The following is a 20,780-nucleotide window of genomic DNA, read 5'->3' as shown; positions in this document are numbered from 1 at the left end:
TGGGGTAGGAGCGGGGCTGGATCCCAAGCCCCATCCTCTTCCATGGCTTTTCCTGGGGTCTCCTGTGAATATTTATTCTATTTATGGTTTCTGGGAAGTATGTTTGGTAAAAGACCTCTCTCTGGGCATTTTCTGCCAGTGCTGGAGTAGTTCCCGCTACTGAACTGGGCTCAGGGGGCTGGAATTTTTATATATTTTCTAATAAAAGATTTTGTCTCCCACAAAAAAAAAAAAAGAAAAGAAAAGAAAAGATGAGTAGGTGAATTCTTTTGCATTGGATTGATTTTGTCTTAGTTATGGGATATTTTCCATTTAAGTACAGCTAAGTGGGGAGGCCTTTTGCAAAAAGAAACGTTCTGTAAAGTGTGTTTTCCTCTGTCCATGCCATGGTATTATGAACATCAGACAGTTAATCTGGCCATATTTTTTATTTATTTATTTTTTAAAGTTTTATTTTGATAACTCTTCCACAACTTAATTGGTGCCATTACTTGCTGCTGCTTTTTTTTTTTTTAAATTGTACATGTACCGTCAAATCAGATCTGACTGGTGCAGGAGGGGATTGTCCCTCCTTCTCCAGCAGAGCACCTGGTGGGTTCGAACTGCACACCTCTGGGATTGCAGTGCAGCTTTTTGCCACTAGGCCACCAGAGCTCCCTTGGCCATATTTTTTAAATGTCAGAGTATATAGTTTCTCCTTATCTAGTTATTGATCCTATATTGTACCCTTCCCTCGGGAAATTTTCCTAATAATTGTTCTGTCAAGGCACTTCGAAGCAGCATCCTTAAATTCAGGATATCACTATTAGGCACATGTTGCTTTCTTATAGAGATGTGATGGTGCCCTCAGGCACCTCAAAATGTCAAGAAAATGTACTTTTTTTTTCCAAGGTAAACTACATTTATTAGAACATTCCCAAAGGGACAGACTACCCTCCTTGAAACGAAATAGAGAGGAGAGAGGAAAATGTACTCTTCAGATGAGCTGTCAAAATTTTTTGTTTTGGAATTAAAATCTTTGTTCTTCCCTCCCTCAGAACTATACATGTGTTGTTCTTTTATTTTTACAATTAATTTCAATTGTTAATCTTTAAATCTTTAAAGTGGATTTAATTTCTATATAGTTTAGTTCTCTTGAACTCATGATTTCTTGGTTTGCTTGATGATGGTGCAAAAATGATCTTAGTATTTTAAAAATATGAGTGTGTCTGAAAGGAGATATACACTCACTTAAATTTAGTTAATAATTATTTCTTGATTCTTATAAGAGATGTCTCTCTTTCATCTTTTCTCTATCTTTTATTCTTCAATGAAATGTGTTGTTTGTAGAAAATTAATAAGACAGTAAGTAAATGGGGGGAAGAAAGGAATTTTTAAACTTTTCCTTAGTTTGCAAAATGTGAAGTTGTATGTTTCTGTAAACTTTTAAATAAATGTTTATTTTTCTCCTCCATTAAAGGGATGTAACAGATGATGAATCCTTTGTTGATGAGCTGAGAATTACCTTACGATTTTTTGCATCTGTCTTAATACGAAGGATCCACAAGGTATATATTTACAATAAGAAATTTGGGAATTTGATCTTTTATTTTTAGCAAAGAGGTTTTAAACTCTTTTTACTTTTTTGTATATCTATATATTTGTTTTTTCTTCATCCTTCTTTTAGCTTAAAAAGTGAATGGATAGAAAGTGCTGCTGTCTTTAATGCTTTTGATATTTTAATTTGTGGAAATTAGAAATAAAAAGACAATTATAGAAAAATCATGTTTTAGCTAAATGTATGTAATATTGGGTATTATCTATTCCTTTTTTGTTGGTTCTTTTTAGAGCCATAGTTTGTGTATATTTGGATTGTTTCCTGCATATATATGTTTGCTTTGTGTTGCCTGTTTATACACATGAATCTACTGCCTTTTCAGTTCAGTGGAATTGAACATACTGTCAATGAATAGAGGTATATGTCTCTGCCATTAGTAAGTGAAGTAGAGATTAATCTTGTTAAATGTTTTTATACTTATTCAAGAAATGAACAGTGCAGTCAATTACTGTAGGAAAGATTTATAAAAATATAAATAAACATAAAGAGGCCGGACTCTCCTGTCAAAAAAAAAAAAAAAATAAATAAACAGTTGTTGTTGTTAAGTGCCGTTGAGTCACAGGCGACTCACAGCGACCCTATGAAGGAGAGTCCTCGATGCTTGGGTGCCTTTTATCCTCTCTCCAGGTTCGTAGGGTTTCCGGAGGCAAGCTATTATGGAAGTGGTTGCCACTCCTCCTTCCAAGCTTGTTTTAATCGGGGAGCTCCAGCCGATTCTCTGTCCGCTTTGGGTAGACCGTTAACGCATTTGACACATCACTGTCACAGTGTTCAGCCTCACAGCAACCACAAGTGACTACAGTACGGTAACTTGTACACCGGGGCTATACAACCTAGAGGAATGTCTGAACAGAAACAATGAAAGACAGGCCTGAGGGCTGCGGATTAAAAGTCACCCACCTTTGGGTTGGTAGCATCATTTTCTGTCCACTGGGCCAGCTGCTCTCTCTCTGTTGATATTATTGTTGTTAAGTGCCGTCGAGTTGCAGGCTTCTTAGCGACCCTGTGAAGGAGAGTCCTCGACGCTTGGGTGCCTTTCATTCTCTCTACAAGTTCATAGGGTTTCCGGAGGCAAGCTATAAAGAAAAACATAAATCTCATGTCAAATAAGTGTGGATTATTATGAGGTATAATATCTGTCTGAGTGTAATATCTAGTATGAGTGAATATAAGCAAAGCAAAACAAATGGTATACTGCTATATCTTTCCTGCATAAGTTTATTTATTTATTTAAAACTTAAAAATTTTTATCTGTTTTCAACTTTAACCCCATTTTTTTTAATGTCTTAAGGAAGTAAGAAATATGTATAAAAAATGTGTATTCAAAGATTTATCTTGTATAGTTTATAATAAGGAAAATGGAAAAAGAAAAACTGATGTTCAGTGATATGGTAGTTGTTTGAATAAATTATGATATACTTTATAGTATTCACACACACATAAAAATCATCTTAAGGGATAACATTTATTTACTTGAAAAATACTACTTTTCTTTTTTTTAATTTATTTTTTGTGTGAGTATACCGTCAAATCAGATCTGACTGGTACAGGAGGAAATTGTCCCTCCTTTTCCTGGCAGAGCATCTGGTGGATTCCAGCCGTGTGCCTCTGGGATTGTAGTTGCAGCTCCTTGCCACTAGGCCACCAGAGCTCCCCGAGGAATACTACTTTAAAGTAGTCATGTGAAAGAGACAGAATATGTGTGGTATTTTCGACTTTGAAATCAAACCTCACATAGTAAAGTTTGATAGTATATTTATCTTACTCATTCATTGAAGCTGATTTTTTTGTTCTTCCCACACACTTGTTTGTGTTTGCTATGTTTTTTGCATTAAGCATTTATTATTATTATAAATAAAAAATATTGATCACATTGTTTACAAAAGTCCTGGGTAGTTGTCTTATATTTTTGTTGTTACTAGGTTTTGTATAAGCACAATTAAGTGTTCTGGGATTCCCATTCTTATCAGTGTTAACCATGATTTGTTATGAACCACATAGTCAAATGCTTTCATAATCAATAAAACACAGATAAACATAATTCTTGTTTTCTTTGCTTTTAGCCAAGATCTATATGATATCAGCAGTGATATCTGTTGTACCAGAGCCTTTTCTGAACAAGGCCTCTTCTGAATCCAGTCTAAATTTCTGGCCATTCTCTGTAAATAATTGCTTTAGTTATTTTTAAATAATCTTGATTTTACTTTTACTTGATTTTTGATTAATATCACATGCAAGTAAGATTTTACTTGCATGTGATATTAATAACTTTTTTAACTTCCATATTCTTTTGGGTCTCTGTTTTTTTGGGAATGGGAATAAATATGGATCTTTTCCAGTGAGTTGGCCATTTAGCTGTCTTCTAAATTTCTTGGTGTAGGCCATTGAGGCATCCAATTATATAATGATTACTTTATTTATACTATGTACCTTCTCATGTGGTGAAAATCAAAGTTGATGACTAGGAAAGCCATTTTGAACAATAAGCATTTGACATCATATTTCTGTGCATTCCGGTACAATTTTCAGTCTCTTCTGACAGCCTCTGTTTGTTAAAACACTTAAATTGTTATTCTACCAATCCTTGGGGTTTTGATTTTTGCCAGTGCCTTCAATACAGCTTGAACTTTTTCATCATTGCCATTGTTTTCGATCATGCTAAAATAATTGCAGTATTGACCAGTTCTTTTTGGTACAGTGACTCTTGTGTATTATTTCTACCTTCTTTAGATACTTCATGAATCCTTCAAGATTTTGCCATAGCATCCTTCAGTATTGCAGCTTGAAGCTTAGATTTATTTTTCATTTCTTTCATCTTAAGGCATGCCAAGCGAGTTTCTCTCTATTTTCTCCAATTTTTTGCACATTGTGTTATAATACTTTGCTTTGTCTTCTTGAGCTGTTCTTTGAAATCATCTGTTTAGAATCTGTTTTGCTTCAGCATTTCTTCCCTGTGTTTTGGTCTTTCATAAAGTGAGCATAGGTAGCAAGTGAAAGGATGTATTTGACCTCTGCTAACTTTATAAGGGGAAACTGTTTACATAAAAATATATTCTCAGTATAAAACCAATTACTATAAGCTCAGTCATGGTCTCTCACGCTCCTGTACCTGTTATACTAACTCCAGCATCAGTCTCACTGCTGTACTGGGTCTGCAATCCATTGCATTGACCACACAGATTTCACAGAATCATGTTCATGATTAACAGGTTTATTAATGAATTTAACAGGTTTTTATTTAGGTGGGCAGTAGGTTACAATCCCTCAGCCCAGACACCTCCTCAAGTGTAGAGTTCCTCAGTCTAGGCAGTTTCTCCAGTGTGTTTGTAGGCTTTCTGAACTTCAGTCTCATGGCTTTAGTCAGTGTTACAAATTTCCTTCAGTCCTGTCACTACGGAAGCTTTCCTCAGTGTCCCAGCAATCCTGGGTCATAACCCCTCTTTCTGATGCCATAGGATAGCAGTCCCAAGTCAGCTCTGTCTCATAGTGATCTCTGACTGTCTGCTGAGGCTGCTACTCTTATGTATATACCAGTCTGATTAATGTAGAAGTCTCTGGCCCTTAAGGATGCACACTACATTCTCTACTTCCTTTTCCTTGCTGGTGGTGGAATTCCCACCTTTCCAGCTAAATCTGCTCAGTTTAAATTTGTGGGAGTGGAAAAACTGACCAATTCCATAATTATTTTTTTTATACTTTAAATGATACAGGAAGCAGTAAACAAAGATAGAAGTATACAGAGTCATTGTACCAAAAAGAGTTGGCTGACACAGAAGAATTTCATGAAACAACGTGTGAACGAGATCCTGTGGTGGTGAAGGAAGAAGTTCAAGCTGCTCTGAAGGAACTGATAGAAAACAAGGCCCCAGGAATTCACGGCATACCATTTGACACATTTCAACAAACAGACGCTGCCCTGGATGTGCTCACCAAGTTGTGCCAAGATATCTGGAGAACAAACAACCTGGCCAACTGATTGGAAAAGATTCATATTTGTTCCCATTCCAAAGAAAGGTGACCTGACAGAGTACAGAAATTATCGAACATTATCATTAACATCACATACAAGTAAGATTTTGCTGAAAATTATCCAAAACAACTGGAACAACAGGTCAACAGAGAACTACCAGATGAACAAACTGGATTTATAAGAGGTTGTGGTACTAGGGATATTACAGCTAATGTTAGATGAATCTTAACTGAAAACAGAGAGTACCAGAGAAATGTCTATCTGTATTTCATGGACTATGCAAAGGCATTTGACTTGGTGGATCACAACAAACTGTGACTAACTCTGAGAAGAACGATAATCCCAGAACACTTGATTGTGCTTATGTAAACCTATACTTGGACCAGGAGGCAGTTGTCACAACAGAGCAAGGAAGCACAGCATGGTTCAAAATTGGAAAGAGTGTACGTCAGGGATGTGAGCTATCTCCATATCTTTTCAACATGTGCAGAACAGATCATCTAGGAGGCTGGGCTCTATGAGGAGAAATGTGACATCAGGATTGGTAGAATACTCATCAACAACCTACATTATTCAGATGAAACAACCCTGCTTGTTGAAACTGAGGAAGACCTGAAGCACTTGCTGCACTAGGTAAAGGACTACAGTCTTCAATATAGATTGAAGCTCAATATCAAGAAAAAAAAGATTCTTACCACTGGTGCAATTAGCAGCATCATGATTGACGGTGAAGTGATTGAGATTGTTAACAGCTTTAGTTTACTTGGTTCCACATAAACACCCTTGGTACCAGCAGCCAAGGAATCAAAAGACTAATTATATTGGGAAAGATTGCTGTCAAGAGACCTCTCCAGAGTGCTGAGGAGCCCCGATGTCAGTCTGAAGACTTAAGGTGCACCTTAAGGACATAGTCTTCTCAATTACTTGTTAGTGTCAGAAAGCTTGACAATGACTAGGGATGATAGAGAATTGATGCCTTTGAGCTGTGGTGCTAGAGAAGAATATTGAATATACCAGGGACTGCCAGAACAAACACATCTTTGGAGGCAAGGATTCTGAGAATTCTTTTAACATACTTTTGGCGTGTAGCAAGGACAGACCAGTCCTTGGAGAGGGACATTATGCTTGGGAGGGTGTAGGGACATGAGATGGATCGAGTCAATGATTAGGGTAATGAGAGTAGGTGTGTCAGAAACAATAAAGTTGGTTTAGGATAGAGCAAGGCTCAGAACTGCTTTATATAGAGTCACTATGAGTCCCAAACAACTCTACAACACATAACAACATATATCAGTTGTCTATTATTAATTATTAATACAGTAGATTACATATTCAATTTTGAGACTGCTAACTTTGGCTGTTTTGTTGTGTACTATTGTATTGGATTCTACTCAGTTGACCTTCCAGTGTGTTTTCAGGAGGATATATAATCTCATGGAGGTGATTGCCCATCTTTCTGCCTGCCTTTGGGTTTGGCAGCAGACCTCCTTACTACTATGCCACCAGAGCTCCCTACAAAAGTTGGTTAGATCGGAACCAATTTATAGCTGACCATCCAGTGGGTTTTTAGAGGCACTTAATTGCACTGTAGGAGATTATCCATTTTTCTCCCATATGTTTCCCTATGTTCTTATTCCATATGAGTTCCCATATTCTTACTCCAATTCTGCTGCTACACTCCTCTTCATAAAGCTCAGCCTCTTGAATGATCTGTTCCGCATACACATGGAAAAGGTATAAAGAAAGAATGCACTTCTTTCCCATATAGTCACCCACGACTCAGTGACACTATGTAGAAGAGCTCTGAACCCTGCCCTATCCTGAGCCAGTCTTATTGACTGTGACACACTTAATCCCATTGCCCCAGTTACCACCTTGATCTATTGCATCCAGAGTCTTCCTCTCCTGCACTGTCCCTCCAACTTTGCAAGCATGATGTGCTACAAGGACTGGTCCCTCCTGACCACGTGCCCAAAATTTGTGAAATGGAGCTTTAAAATCCTTGCCTCCAAGAGGAAACTTGGTTTCACCCTCTCCAAGACAGACCTATTTGTTCTCCTGGCAATCCATGGTATGTTTAGTAATGTCCTTTAGCACTACAACTCAAAAATATCAATTCTTCTTCTGTCATTCTTGGTCATTGTCCAGCTCTCTGATGTATAGCAAATAATTGCAAAGCTGAGTCAGGCACCTCTGTTGACTGATGTCACTGTACCTCAGTGCTCTGGAGAGCTCCCTGACAGCAGACATACCTAATGAAATTTGTTTTTTTATTTCATGACTTCTGATGCCAAGGGTGTTAACTGTGGGCCTTGTAAGTTGAAATTATTAAACAGCCTCAATCACTTCATCCATCATGGTGCTTTTAGTTGGCCCACTGGTGAGATTCTTTGTCTTCTTGATGCTAAGTTTCAGTACATATTGAAGACTACAGTCCTTCACCTCCTGCAGCAAATGCATCAAGTCCTCAGTTGGGGCAAGTAAGGTTATATCATCTGCATAATGTAGGTTGTTGGTCAGTCTTGCTCCAATTCTGATGCTACATTCCTCCTCATAAAGTTCAGCCTCTTGAACGATCTGTTCTGCATACAAATGGAAAAGGTATAAAGAACACATCCCTGATGCACTCCTTTCCTAATTTTGAATGATGCAGTGTTTCCTTGCTCTGGTCTGATAATTGCCTCCTGGTCCAAATTTGGGTTACACATGAGCACAATCTTTGTTCTGTGATTCCCACTCTTCTCAAGGTTACCCACAATATGTTGTAATCTACATAATAAAATACCTTTGCATAGTCAATGAAACACAGGTAGACATTCCTCTGTTACTCTTTAGAAGATCTCATTCATCAGTTTTATCCTCTCCTGGTTGTGTATCTTTGGCTTGTTTGTTAACCTGTTTATACTATAGCCTAGGCTTTCCTATGCTTGGTCCCACTTCATCTTTTATGAGCTTTAAGTTTGAGGTTTTACCCCTAGATCTGTGATCCACCTTGAGTTTATGTTTGGATAGGGTGTGAGGTGGTGCTTTCCAGCAGCATTTCATAAAGTCACTTCCTTCTTGATTCTTCTGTTGGGTTATGTCTCAGAAAATGCAGATGTGTTAAATCTGTCAAGGGGCTATTTTTTTCTGTGGAGTTAACATAAAAGTGGCCTTGTTGGTACAAATTGTTAATTAATATATAGAAGTCTTAGTGAAGCATTTGGTTAACTAACAAAAAAAAAAAAAGAAAAAATTGAGAGGCTTAACAGGAGTAAGACCAGGACATTTACTTCCATTAAGGTTTTGATCACAAAAACCCTATAGAGAGACGCAGCTCTTCTTGCTAGATGTGGCCCTTCGGGGACCTTACCTTTGCTCTGCTGCAAGACACCAGTGCCTGTATGGCCAGCCTGGGAGTGTCTTCTAGCCACCTCTTCCTCAGTGTCTGCTAAAGTCTGTGGTCCAACCCAGGTACATTCACACCCTGGCTGGGAATATAACCACTACCTGCCAGCTTGAGGGGCTGCAGTTTCACCGACGTGCTCTTGCCCCCACTGTCAAGTACCAGGAGCACCAATATCACAGGTATTTTGAGGGAATGACTGCTGTCTAGTTACACCCCTAGGACTCCTTAAGCTTCAGTGGATGGGGACAGGACAGATTGAGCCAGGCAGAGATGCCATTTCTGCGATATAGAAAGAAAACACACATAACATTAAGTATAATGGCTGACTTCTGATATTTACATTAAACTGAAAGTTGATGACTATGAACACTATAAAATTTTTCCTTTCTGTTTATGCTCTGGATATGAATGGACGAAGAGACTGAGGTATTACAAAGGACAAAGAGACTGAGGTATTACAAAGTGACAGAAGAATTTGTCACATTAAATTCTTGTGACCATCAGTAGAGAGTATAGGATATGTTTCTAAAGTGCAAGGGTAAGAACTTAATATGAAGTCAGAACTATCTGCTTCTCTGCTGACTGCAGCACAGATACTCCCATAAACGTTTGATGGAAGATTTCCCCGAATAAGATTGCATATGGCAGTTCTTTCCATCTTGATTTTTTGAAGTGACCCAAGAATATGAACTTTTACATCAGCCAGAATGATCCATTGCTCATGTCACGTTCTCAGCGGTGAATTTACTTTTTCCTCCTTTGTCAGCAATTCATCCTATTGCTCTTGAGAGATGTTCTCCCTTTAGAGGCTTCTCATCTGTATTTTCAAAAGTCTCAAGGAAGAGGTTGCCCAGCCTCATGAACGCAAGTTCATTCTCCACCTGAAATCCCAGAACAAATGCTTTCACAAAGTCAGCTGCTTTTATCAGAGCACTAATATCCTTGCTTTCATTACAAGTCCTGATTTCTACATTCCTTGATTTTAAGTTAAAGCATATCCCAAATGTTCTACAAAAGGGGTAAAAATCTTCATCCATTTCTCTTTAAGTGGCATGTGTCTGTTAGCTGGGACTGGAATTTTTCTTATTTCTTCTTTCCTACCCAGGAATCATCCCTCTAGAGAGAGGTGGGAAGACAGGTCTCTTTAAGGGCCGGCCCTCCTCTGTGTCCATGCAGGCTGCATCTTTGCACTCTCTGGTGGGCCATTTTTTCACATGATGGCCAACCTTGCAGGTGACCTGGGTGAAACCATCTTCATTCTCGGCAATCTGCGACTCCATATTGTCTTCCATTCCCAGAACCCTCCTGTCCAGCAGGTGCTTCTGCCAGATGCTATTTCTGGAAGGGAAAAACAGTCTTCTTAGTTTGCTGTTCAGGTACTTACAGGAAAACACTACTGCAGTCCAAGAAGGAAGCAAAAATAAACAGGTCCTTCACAAAATATTGCCATAGTCTGGGTCACTATATATTTACAACAACCTAACATCTACTAAGAAAAGACTCGCATAATGTCAAGAAAGTAGCAGCCTACCTTAGTTATCATGGAAAAAACCAAAATAACCCTACTCCTGAAAAAGCAGACCCAATGAACAGATAGAACCAGAAATATGTTGATGCTGAGTTATTTGAACAAGTACATAAGAAAATGTAAATGATGGAAGAAACAGTGGAAGCCATTAAGAAAGCATATACCCCAGAGGCAACAATCTAGGAGAAATACATTCATGAGGAGCAACTTGAATAGCTGTGGAAAAAAAAATACAAAAGATGGAAGAAAGAATTGATGGTATGGATAAAGAGGTACAAGGACTTAAAAAAATTATCACAAGACAGAGATTGTACAGCCAACACAGTATTGAAGATCACTGAAAAGCATGAAAATGCAATCCAGAGTATTAAGACTGAAATGACAGAATTGTCTAACATGCTGGTAGGACAAAGAAGTAGATCTGAAGAGATGGAACAGAGGATCGGTGAGCTGGTAGACAAGAGCCTCACTGGAAACATACTAGAAGAAAAATCAGAGATGAAATGTAAAGAAAATGAAGAAAACATTAGAATCATGTGACATGACAAAAGGAACAACAGATGTATGATTGAAATTCCAGAACATGAGAGTAACAGAGAAATCACTCAGAAAATTGTGGAAGAAATACTAGGAGAAAACTTACCAGGTATTTTGAATTTGAAGAATGGGTAAATCTACATTCAAGAAGCACAGCAAATACCAAATAGACTAGACACAAAAAAGAAAAACAGCAAGACATTATCATAGTCAGTCTCCAAATTAAAATGTAAGGATAGAATTTTAAAAGCAGCACTAGAAAAACAGTTGCCTACCAGGAGAAACAAATCATTTCTGATTTTTTCAGCAGAAACCATGCAAGCTAGAAGACAATAAAAGACAATAAAATTTAAGAAAAACAATTGCCAGATAGAGATCCTAAACCCTGCAAAGCTCTCCAAATAAGAAGGAGAAGTTAGATCCTATGCAGAAAATAAGGAACTTAAGGAATTTGTGAAAACAAGAACCAAAGCTACAATAAATTTTAAGTGTAGTCCTTCACACACAGACACCAAAGGAAAGTGGACGGACCATAGTAATAAGCAGCAACAAAGAAACACAGCAAAATGGCAATGGTAAAACCTGGCCTGACAATAATCACACTTACTGTGAATGGAGTAAATGTACCAGTTGAGAAAAAGAGTAGCAGAATGGATTAAAAAAAAAAATTAAAGCTCATCAATATGTTGCCTACAAGAGATACATCTCAAAAAAGAAGAGAAAGACAGACTCAAAATCAAAGTCTGGGAAAAAATATACCAAGCAAATGGCAACCTCAGAAAAGCAGGAGTGGCAATATTAATATCATAAAATAGACTTCAGAATGAAAATCACCATAAAAGATAAAGATGGGCATTACATACTGATTAAAGGCACAGTAGATCAAGAAGATATAAGCTTGGTCACCATTTATGCACAAAATGATAGACCTGCAAAATACACTAAACAATGATAAACAGAATTTAAGAAAGAAATAGACAGCAGCACCACAATCGTGGTAGGAGATTTCAACACATCACTATCACCAAAGGATAGGTCAACCCAAAAGGAACTCAACAAAGATGTAGAGGATCTAAACTGTACAATCAACCAGCTGACCTTGTAGATATATTTAGGGTACTGCACTCAACTAAAACTCAACTCACTTTCTTCTCAAGTACACATGGTACATACTATGAAATTGACACACAGGAAACCTCAGGTTGTCAGTGTATCTTCTTCCAGTCTTGAAGACCTGTTCTTTATATAGTTTAACTTTGTGGATTAATTGCTCAGCATGCATTTGAACAAGAAGAGTGAGAAAATAGCCCAGATGTACACTTATCCTAATTTTAAACCATGCAATATTTTCTTGTTCTGTTTGAATAACTGTCTTATTCTCTATATAATTTATGCATGAACTTATGCAGAACTCAAAGACTCTAGGAGAATATAAGTTATTGGAGATTTTTTTTGTAGACATTAAAAACAAAGAATATATAAAGAAATACATCAGGAAAAAAGAATCTTTTTGTGGGGAAAATGCAATAGTTAATGGTAAGTGGGTTAAGAGAAACTTTTATTACTGTGTTGGAGAAACTAATGTTAAAATTAGTGTGATTCCTAAGTTTATGCATTTTTATAATAATAAGTATTTTTAAATTGTATTTTTTATTCTTGAGAATACCTCTGATTTTTAAGATCATGTGTTCCAATACCTTATATACAATATTCCTGCCAAAGTATCTTGGTAATAATTGTTTTAAAAATTTATTTAATGTTGAATTTTTCTAGGTGGATATTCCATCTGTTATAACCAAGAAACTGTTAAAAGCAGCAATGAAGCATATAGAATTAATAGTTAAAGCCAGACAAAAAGGTAATACAGTTTTCTACTACAAATTTAATTACTGTTTTTATAGACAAGAAATATTTAGCCTAAAATCTATAACTATAGAGTGCATAGTATTATAGAATCAATGCTATAATATAGAACTATTTTCAATTGTATATTAATTGTTTTATTGCAACCATGCTGGTCATTGGGAAAACTCAAGAATCCATGAAAGTAATAAAGATTGACTAACTGTAGTAGAACGACTCATTTATCTTTTTTGATTATTCTAGATACATGTGAAGTATCTCTTACATCTCTTCCTCTGTTTCTGTAATGATTTCAGTAGGTTTATCGTATTCTAGTCTCTTCTGTATTGCTACCATGCCAGTTTCACAGTATCAAAATTCTCATGTTATATGCCTACTTAAAGTATTCCTTGACCCTGCTGTGAAGTCTTAACTCAGTTTTTATATTTTTCAAGTATTTTGATCTTTTTTTGTCTCACTATGTAGGAAATATTTTTTAGTAAGAGTTTTATTTTTTCTAGTGACTACTTTTAATTCAAACTGGGAATAATTAATCTTTTAAATATTTTTTATAACTTAATAAAGATCCCAAATTATTTTGTCTATATAAGAGTAATGTTATAGACAGATATACTAAAAAACTCATTACCATTGATTTAGAACAGCTCGAACTAACCCTCCATCAGGTCTTCAGAGGTTCAAAATCACACAGGAGGAAATGATCCATCTTTTTACCATGGGAATGTTGGTGGTTTTGCACCACCTGTCATTGGTTTGAGAATGCAGCTCCCCACTCTATGAATCACTCTCTAGATCACCCCTGTATTTGACTGTAATTTATTGTTTAGTCTTTGTGAGAAAGGCGTTATTAATTTCTATAATTCATGCGAGAAAGCAAAAGTCATTATAAAGTGCTAGGTTAAATTAGTGAATAATGTTATTATTAATAAAATTCAAGACTTAAATAGGCAGATAGTTTATTAGGTGACATAAAATGAACCCAGTGAACCACAGATTGAAATCTTGTCCTGCTTTGCACCATCCTCATGATGATCAAGCCCATTATTGCACTTCTGTTCCTATCCATTTCATTGAAGAATCTTTCTTTCCTGACCCTCCACTTTGCACAGGATGACATCTTTTTCCAAGAACTGACTCCTCTTGACAGCATGCCTCAAGTATGAAAATAATTAGAAGTATAAGAAATAAGAAAATCTAAGGCCCAGAGTAGTATTATTGTGAGTTGGGTATACTTCTAAAAAAGAGCTTCACATTTTTCTTTTACATCCTCCTTTTTGTGCTTTTAACTTTTTTTTTTTAGTTCTGTTTTTTGATCTGTGACTTTTTACCCCCGAAATTTTTTAGCATTATAATTGTATTCAATTTAAGAAATTAAAAAAAAAACCAAACCGTATGATTATAAAGGTTTTTCTCTTCATCCATGTTATTATTGCTATGTGCTATTGAGTTGACTCCTACTTATAGTAATTCTGTGAGCAGCATATCTGAACCTTGTCTTAAGCCAAACTTGAAAACATAGCTTTTCCACTCTTTCCTCTGGAGAGGTCCATCTCATTCTTTGGCATTTATCTGTTCTTATAAATCTTCTTTTTCTTTCAACCTCAAAAAAACCCAAAACCAAATAAAACCATATACATTATTGTTTCTCCTCATGATTAATAATCATCACACATGGGGGTGGGGATCTCCAATTTACAACAATGTAAACTCTCCTTTAAATGGAAGGGAAAAACAAAAACGCAACTATCCGTATAATTACATTAAACCAAAGCCAAATTTGTATTTCTTTCTTGTAGCATAAACTGTCAATGAAGTTCGGACCTAGGAATAAATAAATAAAGTAAATCTCACAGTTTAAGACTAGAAAACAACCAAACCATATACATTTTCATAAAGAACTACTAATATTGGAATATTACAAAAATAAAATTAAGCATATGGTCTATTAACACACTCCATATTTCACAGAAGAAATCATCTAGTTTATTTTACAAACATAAGCAGAATGCTATGTGTTCAACAGAGTTTGAGCCATTCTTCAGAGGTTGGATTTCTTAAAGAGCTCTTGATTTTACCTGTTTTATGGAGGAACGGAAGCATCTTTATTTCTTAAGCAGTTGGTGTCTTACTATCAAGAAAGGTGAAGCAAATCATACCCAAAGTACATGGTTAACATAATTAGAAACCCTCACTTGTTTTCCACTGGACAAGAAATTCTTCCCTCAGCCTTCCTCATGGTTCCTTCTGTGGATCTCAGAGGTGGTAAACCTTAAACTGTTTTGCCCCACCATGGCACTATTGGATGCTCAGCAAAAATTGCAGAGATGGAGGGCAGAAGAATGGATCATTCCTTCTTTGTTGTTTTCAGCTTTTACATTCCAGTCACCAGTTGTTCCCCCCCACCAGTTATTATTAATGTTTCTTATTTCATCAAAATCAGACTGCAAAAGTTTGTGATTGTTATGTACCATTGAGATGATTATGGCCCGTAGCAAAGTTATGCTCAATAACTCTGAACGTTGCTCTATATTGAACCAATCTTACTCTTTCTGACACATCTACCCTCATTACCCCAGTTAGTGTGTCAGTTGATATCATCCATAGTCTTCCTTTCTTCTGCTATCCCTCCACTTCTCCAAGCCTGATGTCCTTCTTGAAGGACTGGACACTCCTAGCAACATGCCCAGATACATGAGATAGAGCCTTAAAATCCTTGCCTCCAAGGAATAGCTTGGTTTTACCCTCTCTAGAATAGACCTGTTAGTTTTCAGTCCATAGTATGTTCAAGACTTCCCTCCAGCACCACAAATCTGTCATCTTTGCTCATTGTCCAGCTCTCTGATGCATAACGAGTAATTGCTAAGTCTGTGGCCTGGATCAGATAGACTTTAGTCTCTAGACAATAGAAATCCTCAGTTTCCTCCTCCTTGGCTTTAGCTGTCTGTGTGTATATTTGAATAATGGTTGTATTAACAGATCTTCCTTGTATGCATATTAATATGTCACTCACAGCATTGCTTTCAGATAGATCATGAAATGACCTTTTGGATTATGAATGCAATACCATTCTTCATTAGTTTTTCATTCCTGGAATAGTAAATTATATAATGGTTTAATTCATAGTGTCTAATGCTAGTCCTTTTCAGCTTGCTTATGTCCAATATATTAATTCTTACTCATTCCATTTATTCTTTGACAGTTACAAGGTTTCTTAGATACACACTTCATATGCTCCATATTCCAGTTATTAATATATGTCTGCAGCAGCTCCTTCTCATTTTTTAGTGTCTTATAATCTGAAGGCTCTACTTCCTTTCCACTATATCTAACTGGTTAACTGTCCTCTATTATTCATAGGTTTTTCAAAGGCCTGTTATTTCCGAAGTGATTAATCAATCCTTTTTATTTATCTTAATCTTGGAACTCCACTTTAGTATAGCATCTGACAGACAAGCACTATACTTATAAGTGCAGATGATAAGAAACCAACATGTAATATCAAAGTTATTAAAATAGTTGTTGTTATGTGCCGTCGAGTTGCTTGCGACTCATAGCAACCCTATATACAACAGCCCTAAACTCTGCTCTGTCTTGTGCCAGTTGCACTGTCTCCAACACACCCATTCCGATTACCCCAGTCATTGAATCAGTCCACCTCTTAGAGGGCCATCCTTTCCTGCGCTGTCCCTCCACCCTCCTAAGCTTGATGTCCCTCTCCAAGGACGGGTCCCTCCTTACAACATGTCCAAAGTATGTTAGACAAAGCCTCAAAATTCTTGCCTCCAAGGAGCTGCCCGGTTTAATCCTCTCCTCTCCAGGATGAATCTGTTTGTTTTCCTAGCAGTCCATGGTATCCTCAATATTCTTCTCCAGCACCACAGCTCAAAGGCATCAGTTCTCCTTCTATCTTCCTTAGTCATTGTCCAACTCTCATGCATAACAAGTGATAGCAAAGACCATGGCCTGTATCAGACGCACCCTAGTCTCCATTGCTGTTCAGAACTTTGGAAAGGTCCCTAACAGCAAGCTTTTCCATCACAATATGTCTTTTAATTTCCTGGCTACTGGTGCCAAGAGTGTCGACTGTGGAGCCAAGAAAACTAAAGCTATGAACAATCTCAGTTTCTTTATCATCCATCATGATGCTGCCAATTGGCCCAGTGGTGAGAATCTTTGTCTTCTTGACATTGAGCCTCAATCCATATTGAAGGCTACAGTCCTTGACCATCTGCAGCAAGCGCTTCAGGTCCTCCTTGGTTTTAGCGAGCAGGGTTGTGTCATCTGCATAATTCAGATTGTTGATAGATCTTCACCAATCCTGACGCCACATTTCTCCTCACAGAGGCCAGCCTCCTGGATAATCTGCTCTGCATACAGGTTGAAAAGGTATGGAGACAGGACACATCCCTGACATACACCCTTCCCGGTTTTGAACCATGCAGTGTTTCCTTGCTGTTCTGATGAGTGACTGCCTCTTGGTCCAAGTTTAGGTTTCACACTAGCACAATCAATTGTTCTGGGATTCCCATTCTTCTCAGAGTCAGCCACAGTTCGTTATGATCCACACAAACGCCTTTGCATAATCAATGAAACACAGATAGACATTCCTCTGGTATTCCCTGCTTTCAGCTAAGATCCATCTAACATTAGCTACAATATCCTTAGTACCGTGATCCCTTCTAAACCCAGCCTGGACTTCCGGCAGTTCTCTGCTGATGTGTTCCAGTCGTTTTTGAAAACTCTTCAGTAGAATCTTGCTTGCATGTGACATCAATGACATTGTTCTCTAGTTTCCACACTTTGTTGGGTCACCCTTCTTTGGAATGAGAACAGATATAGATGTCTTGCAGTCAGTTGGCCAAGTGGTTGTTCTCCAGATTTCTTGGCATAACTTGATGAGCACATCCAGGGCAGCATCTGTTAGCTGAAATATGTCAATTGGTATACCATCTATTCCGGGGGCCTTATTTTTTGCTATTTCCTTCAAAGCAGCTTGAACTTCTTCCTTCAGCACCATAGGCTCTTGCTCATGTGTTGTTTCATTAAATTCTTCAGTGTCTGCCAGTTGCTTTTGATACAGTGACTCAGTATATTCTTTCCATCTTCTTTTAATACTTCCTGGATCATTTAATATTCTGCCTGAAGCATCTTTGATTATAGCCACTTGAGGTTTGAATTAAGATTAACAACATGCAAATAATTTTCTGACTATAAGTAACAGACAGACAATTGAACACAAATCCTATGGAGAAGCAAATGTAGAAATACAGTGATGAGATACAGATATTAAGGATTGTCAAGCTTCATCACACTTACTTTGAGCATGTTTTCTGAAAGAACCAGCTTCTCGAGAGATCTCATATACTGGGAAAGGTGCAGAATAGGGCAGGGTTCAGATATGTTGTTCAGAGGGTCTGTATATGCTGTGGTTTACTTGATGGCAGCATGTCCACAAGTACCAAGAGTACTTACCTGGAGTTTGTCCCACCTAGAATTTGAAAATCATCTCAAGAACAGGTTGAGGCATTGAACACTAATGATAAAAGATCAAATGAATTGTTGGATGACAGCACAGAGAGCATCCATTAAGAGTGCAGAAAATTGGAATAAACACAGAGGTGAAACAAAAGACCTAACTGGATGTCAGAAGAGATTTTGAAAATGACACTACAGAATAGAAAAGCCGAAACAAAGGGATGGGATGCTAAAATTAAAAAGATGAACAGAAAATTCAATAAGGCAACTTGAGAAGACAAAGGAAGATAGTATAATGCGAAGTGCAAAGAACTGGAGTTGGACAATAAAAAGGGAGTAACTTAGCATTTCTTGAGCTGAACTGAAAAACATTCAAGACTCAAGTTTGAATAATGTGAAATGGTATGGGAAAAATCTTCAATTATCTTGGAAGAATCTGAAGAAGATGGAGAGGCTGACCTGTACCAGAAATTATTTGTCGACACTTAAATACTTCAGGAAGTGCCGTCTGAACAAGGGCTGGTGGTAATGAGAGAAGTTTAAGCTGTATTGAAGAAATTGGGGGGAAAAGAAGTCCCAGAAATTGATAGAATACCTATTTCAAGTAACAGGTGCAGCTTTTGATGAGCTTACTGATCTGTGCCAGGAAATTTAAGGGGACCACTGCTTGGCCAGCTGACTTGGCCTGTAGCTGTAGTATGAACACTTCACGGGAACACTGCATGATTAATATCAAGAAAGACGTGTGTCAGGGCTGTATTCTTTTTCCATACCTATTCAGTTTGTATGCTGAGCAAATTATTTGAGAAGCTAGACTTCATGAAGAAGAATGTCACAACAAGATTGGAGGAAGACTCATCAACAACCTGCATTAGTGCAGATGTCACAACTTTGCTTTCTGAAAGTGAGGAGTACTTGAAGTGCCTACTGCAGAAGATCAAGGACTACATCTTTCAATGTGTATTGCATCTTACCATCGAGAAGACAAAATTGCTTATCACTGGACTAGTAATGAACACTATGATAGATGGAGAAAAGGTTGTTAACGATTTCATTGTACTTGGATACATAACCAGCACCTTTGGTACAAGCAGTCAGAACACGAGGAGACACATTGCGTTGGGAAAGTCTGCTGTCAGGTGCCTTTCCAAAGTCCTGAAGAAAGAGGATATCAGTTTAAAGACCAGGAAGGGCCTGATTCAATGTATGGTTTTGGAGAAAGTGCAGCCAGAGTGCTCCTTAGAGTTAAGGATAGAGAAGCTTTTTCTCACATATTGTGGGCATGTTGTTAGGAGGAGTTCTTCCTTGGAAAGGAATATCATGCGTGGACAGGTAGATCAGCAAAAAAGAAGATAACTCTCAATGAGGTGAATTGGTAGTGACTGGCCATGGGCTCAAGAATGTCAGATCTCATAAGGATGGCACAAGATAGTATCTTTTGTTCATAGGGTCACTATGAATTGTACTCAACTTGATGACACATAACAATAATGCATCTGAAAATTATCCAGTCAGTAAGGAAGACCAAAGAAGGATGGATGCCTTTGAATTGTGATGTTCAAGAAGAGTATTGAATATCTCTTGGACTACCAAATGAGCCAGCAAATTTGTCTTGAAAGAAGTACATCCAAGGAAGTGCTCCTTTATGTCAAGACTAGTGAAACTTTGTCTCATTTACTTTGAACACTTTTTATGAGGAACACATTTTTTGAGAGAGACATCATGGTGAGAAAGTAAAAGAGAGGAAGGCTTTCAACAAAATGGATTCACAGTACCACAGAGTATCAGAGATGGTGAGGATGGGACAGAATAGGGCAAGCTTCAGATATGTGTTCAGATAAGGTCCATTTGCGCTGTCAATTACTTGATCGCAACTTAACAACATATGGCTTTTATAATTTTTTTCTGTTTAGTTCCTCATCTTCTTGTTGTGTCTCTTGGGCTGTGGTGTTGATTCTGACTCAGAGCAGCTCTGTGTGAGGGAGCTGAATTGCCCTTGGTTTTCATCAGTTGCCACCTTTACTGGGGCAGATCACTAGGCTTTCTCCTGTGGAGTACCTGGTGGGTTTGAACCATGTACCTTTTGTTTAGCTACTGAGTACCTTAATCTTGGTGTCATCTCTCAAGTCTAACAGATGTGTGGATACTCATCTAGTGATTTAATTTCTACATTCATTTAAAAGAATTGTGAATGTTTAATCACTCTTAAGTATTAATTACTTATGTGTTTTACATGATGACTTTTTTAGTCCCTTTGAACCATATTTTTAAGATTCCATTTACAATTAATTTATTTTGTGGTTGTTGTTGTTGTTATGTGCCGTTGAGTCGTTTGCGACTCATAGCGACCCTATGTACAACAGCCCTAAACCGTGCTCTATCCTGTGCCAATCTCATTGCCTCTGACAAACCCATCCCGAGT

General features: G+C 37.5%; 1 protein-coding gene across 3 annotated transcripts in view; it reads left to right on the top strand.

Moving 5' to 3' along the window:
* The window catches only part of SNX14 (sorting nexin 14), a 201,213-nt gene that overhangs the window by 64,500 nt on the left and 115,933 nt on the right, over positions 1–20,780 (top strand). For 2 of the 3 annotated variants that reach the window (XM_006892134.1, XM_006892136.1), the window contains exons 6-7: positions 1,460–1,547; positions 12,794–12,878. In XM_006892134.1, coding sequence (XP_006892196.1) covers positions 1,460–1,547; positions 12,794–12,878 — 173 coding nt within the window. The remainder of the gene's footprint in view (positions 1–1,459; positions 1,548–12,793; positions 12,879–20,780) is intronic. The other variant, XM_006892135.1, reaches the window with a different exon arrangement.

This window comes from Elephantulus edwardii, unplaced genomic scaffold (assembly GCF_000299155.1).
Source record: "Elephantulus edwardii isolate Elephantulus edwardi_28Jun2011 unplaced genomic scaffold, EleEdw1.0 scaffold00111, whole genome shotgun sequence".
Taxonomy (NCBI): Eukaryota; Metazoa; Chordata; class Mammalia; order Macroscelidea; family Macroscelididae; genus Elephantulus; species Elephantulus edwardii.
This window is presented reverse-complemented; position numbering and strand designations above follow the sequence as displayed.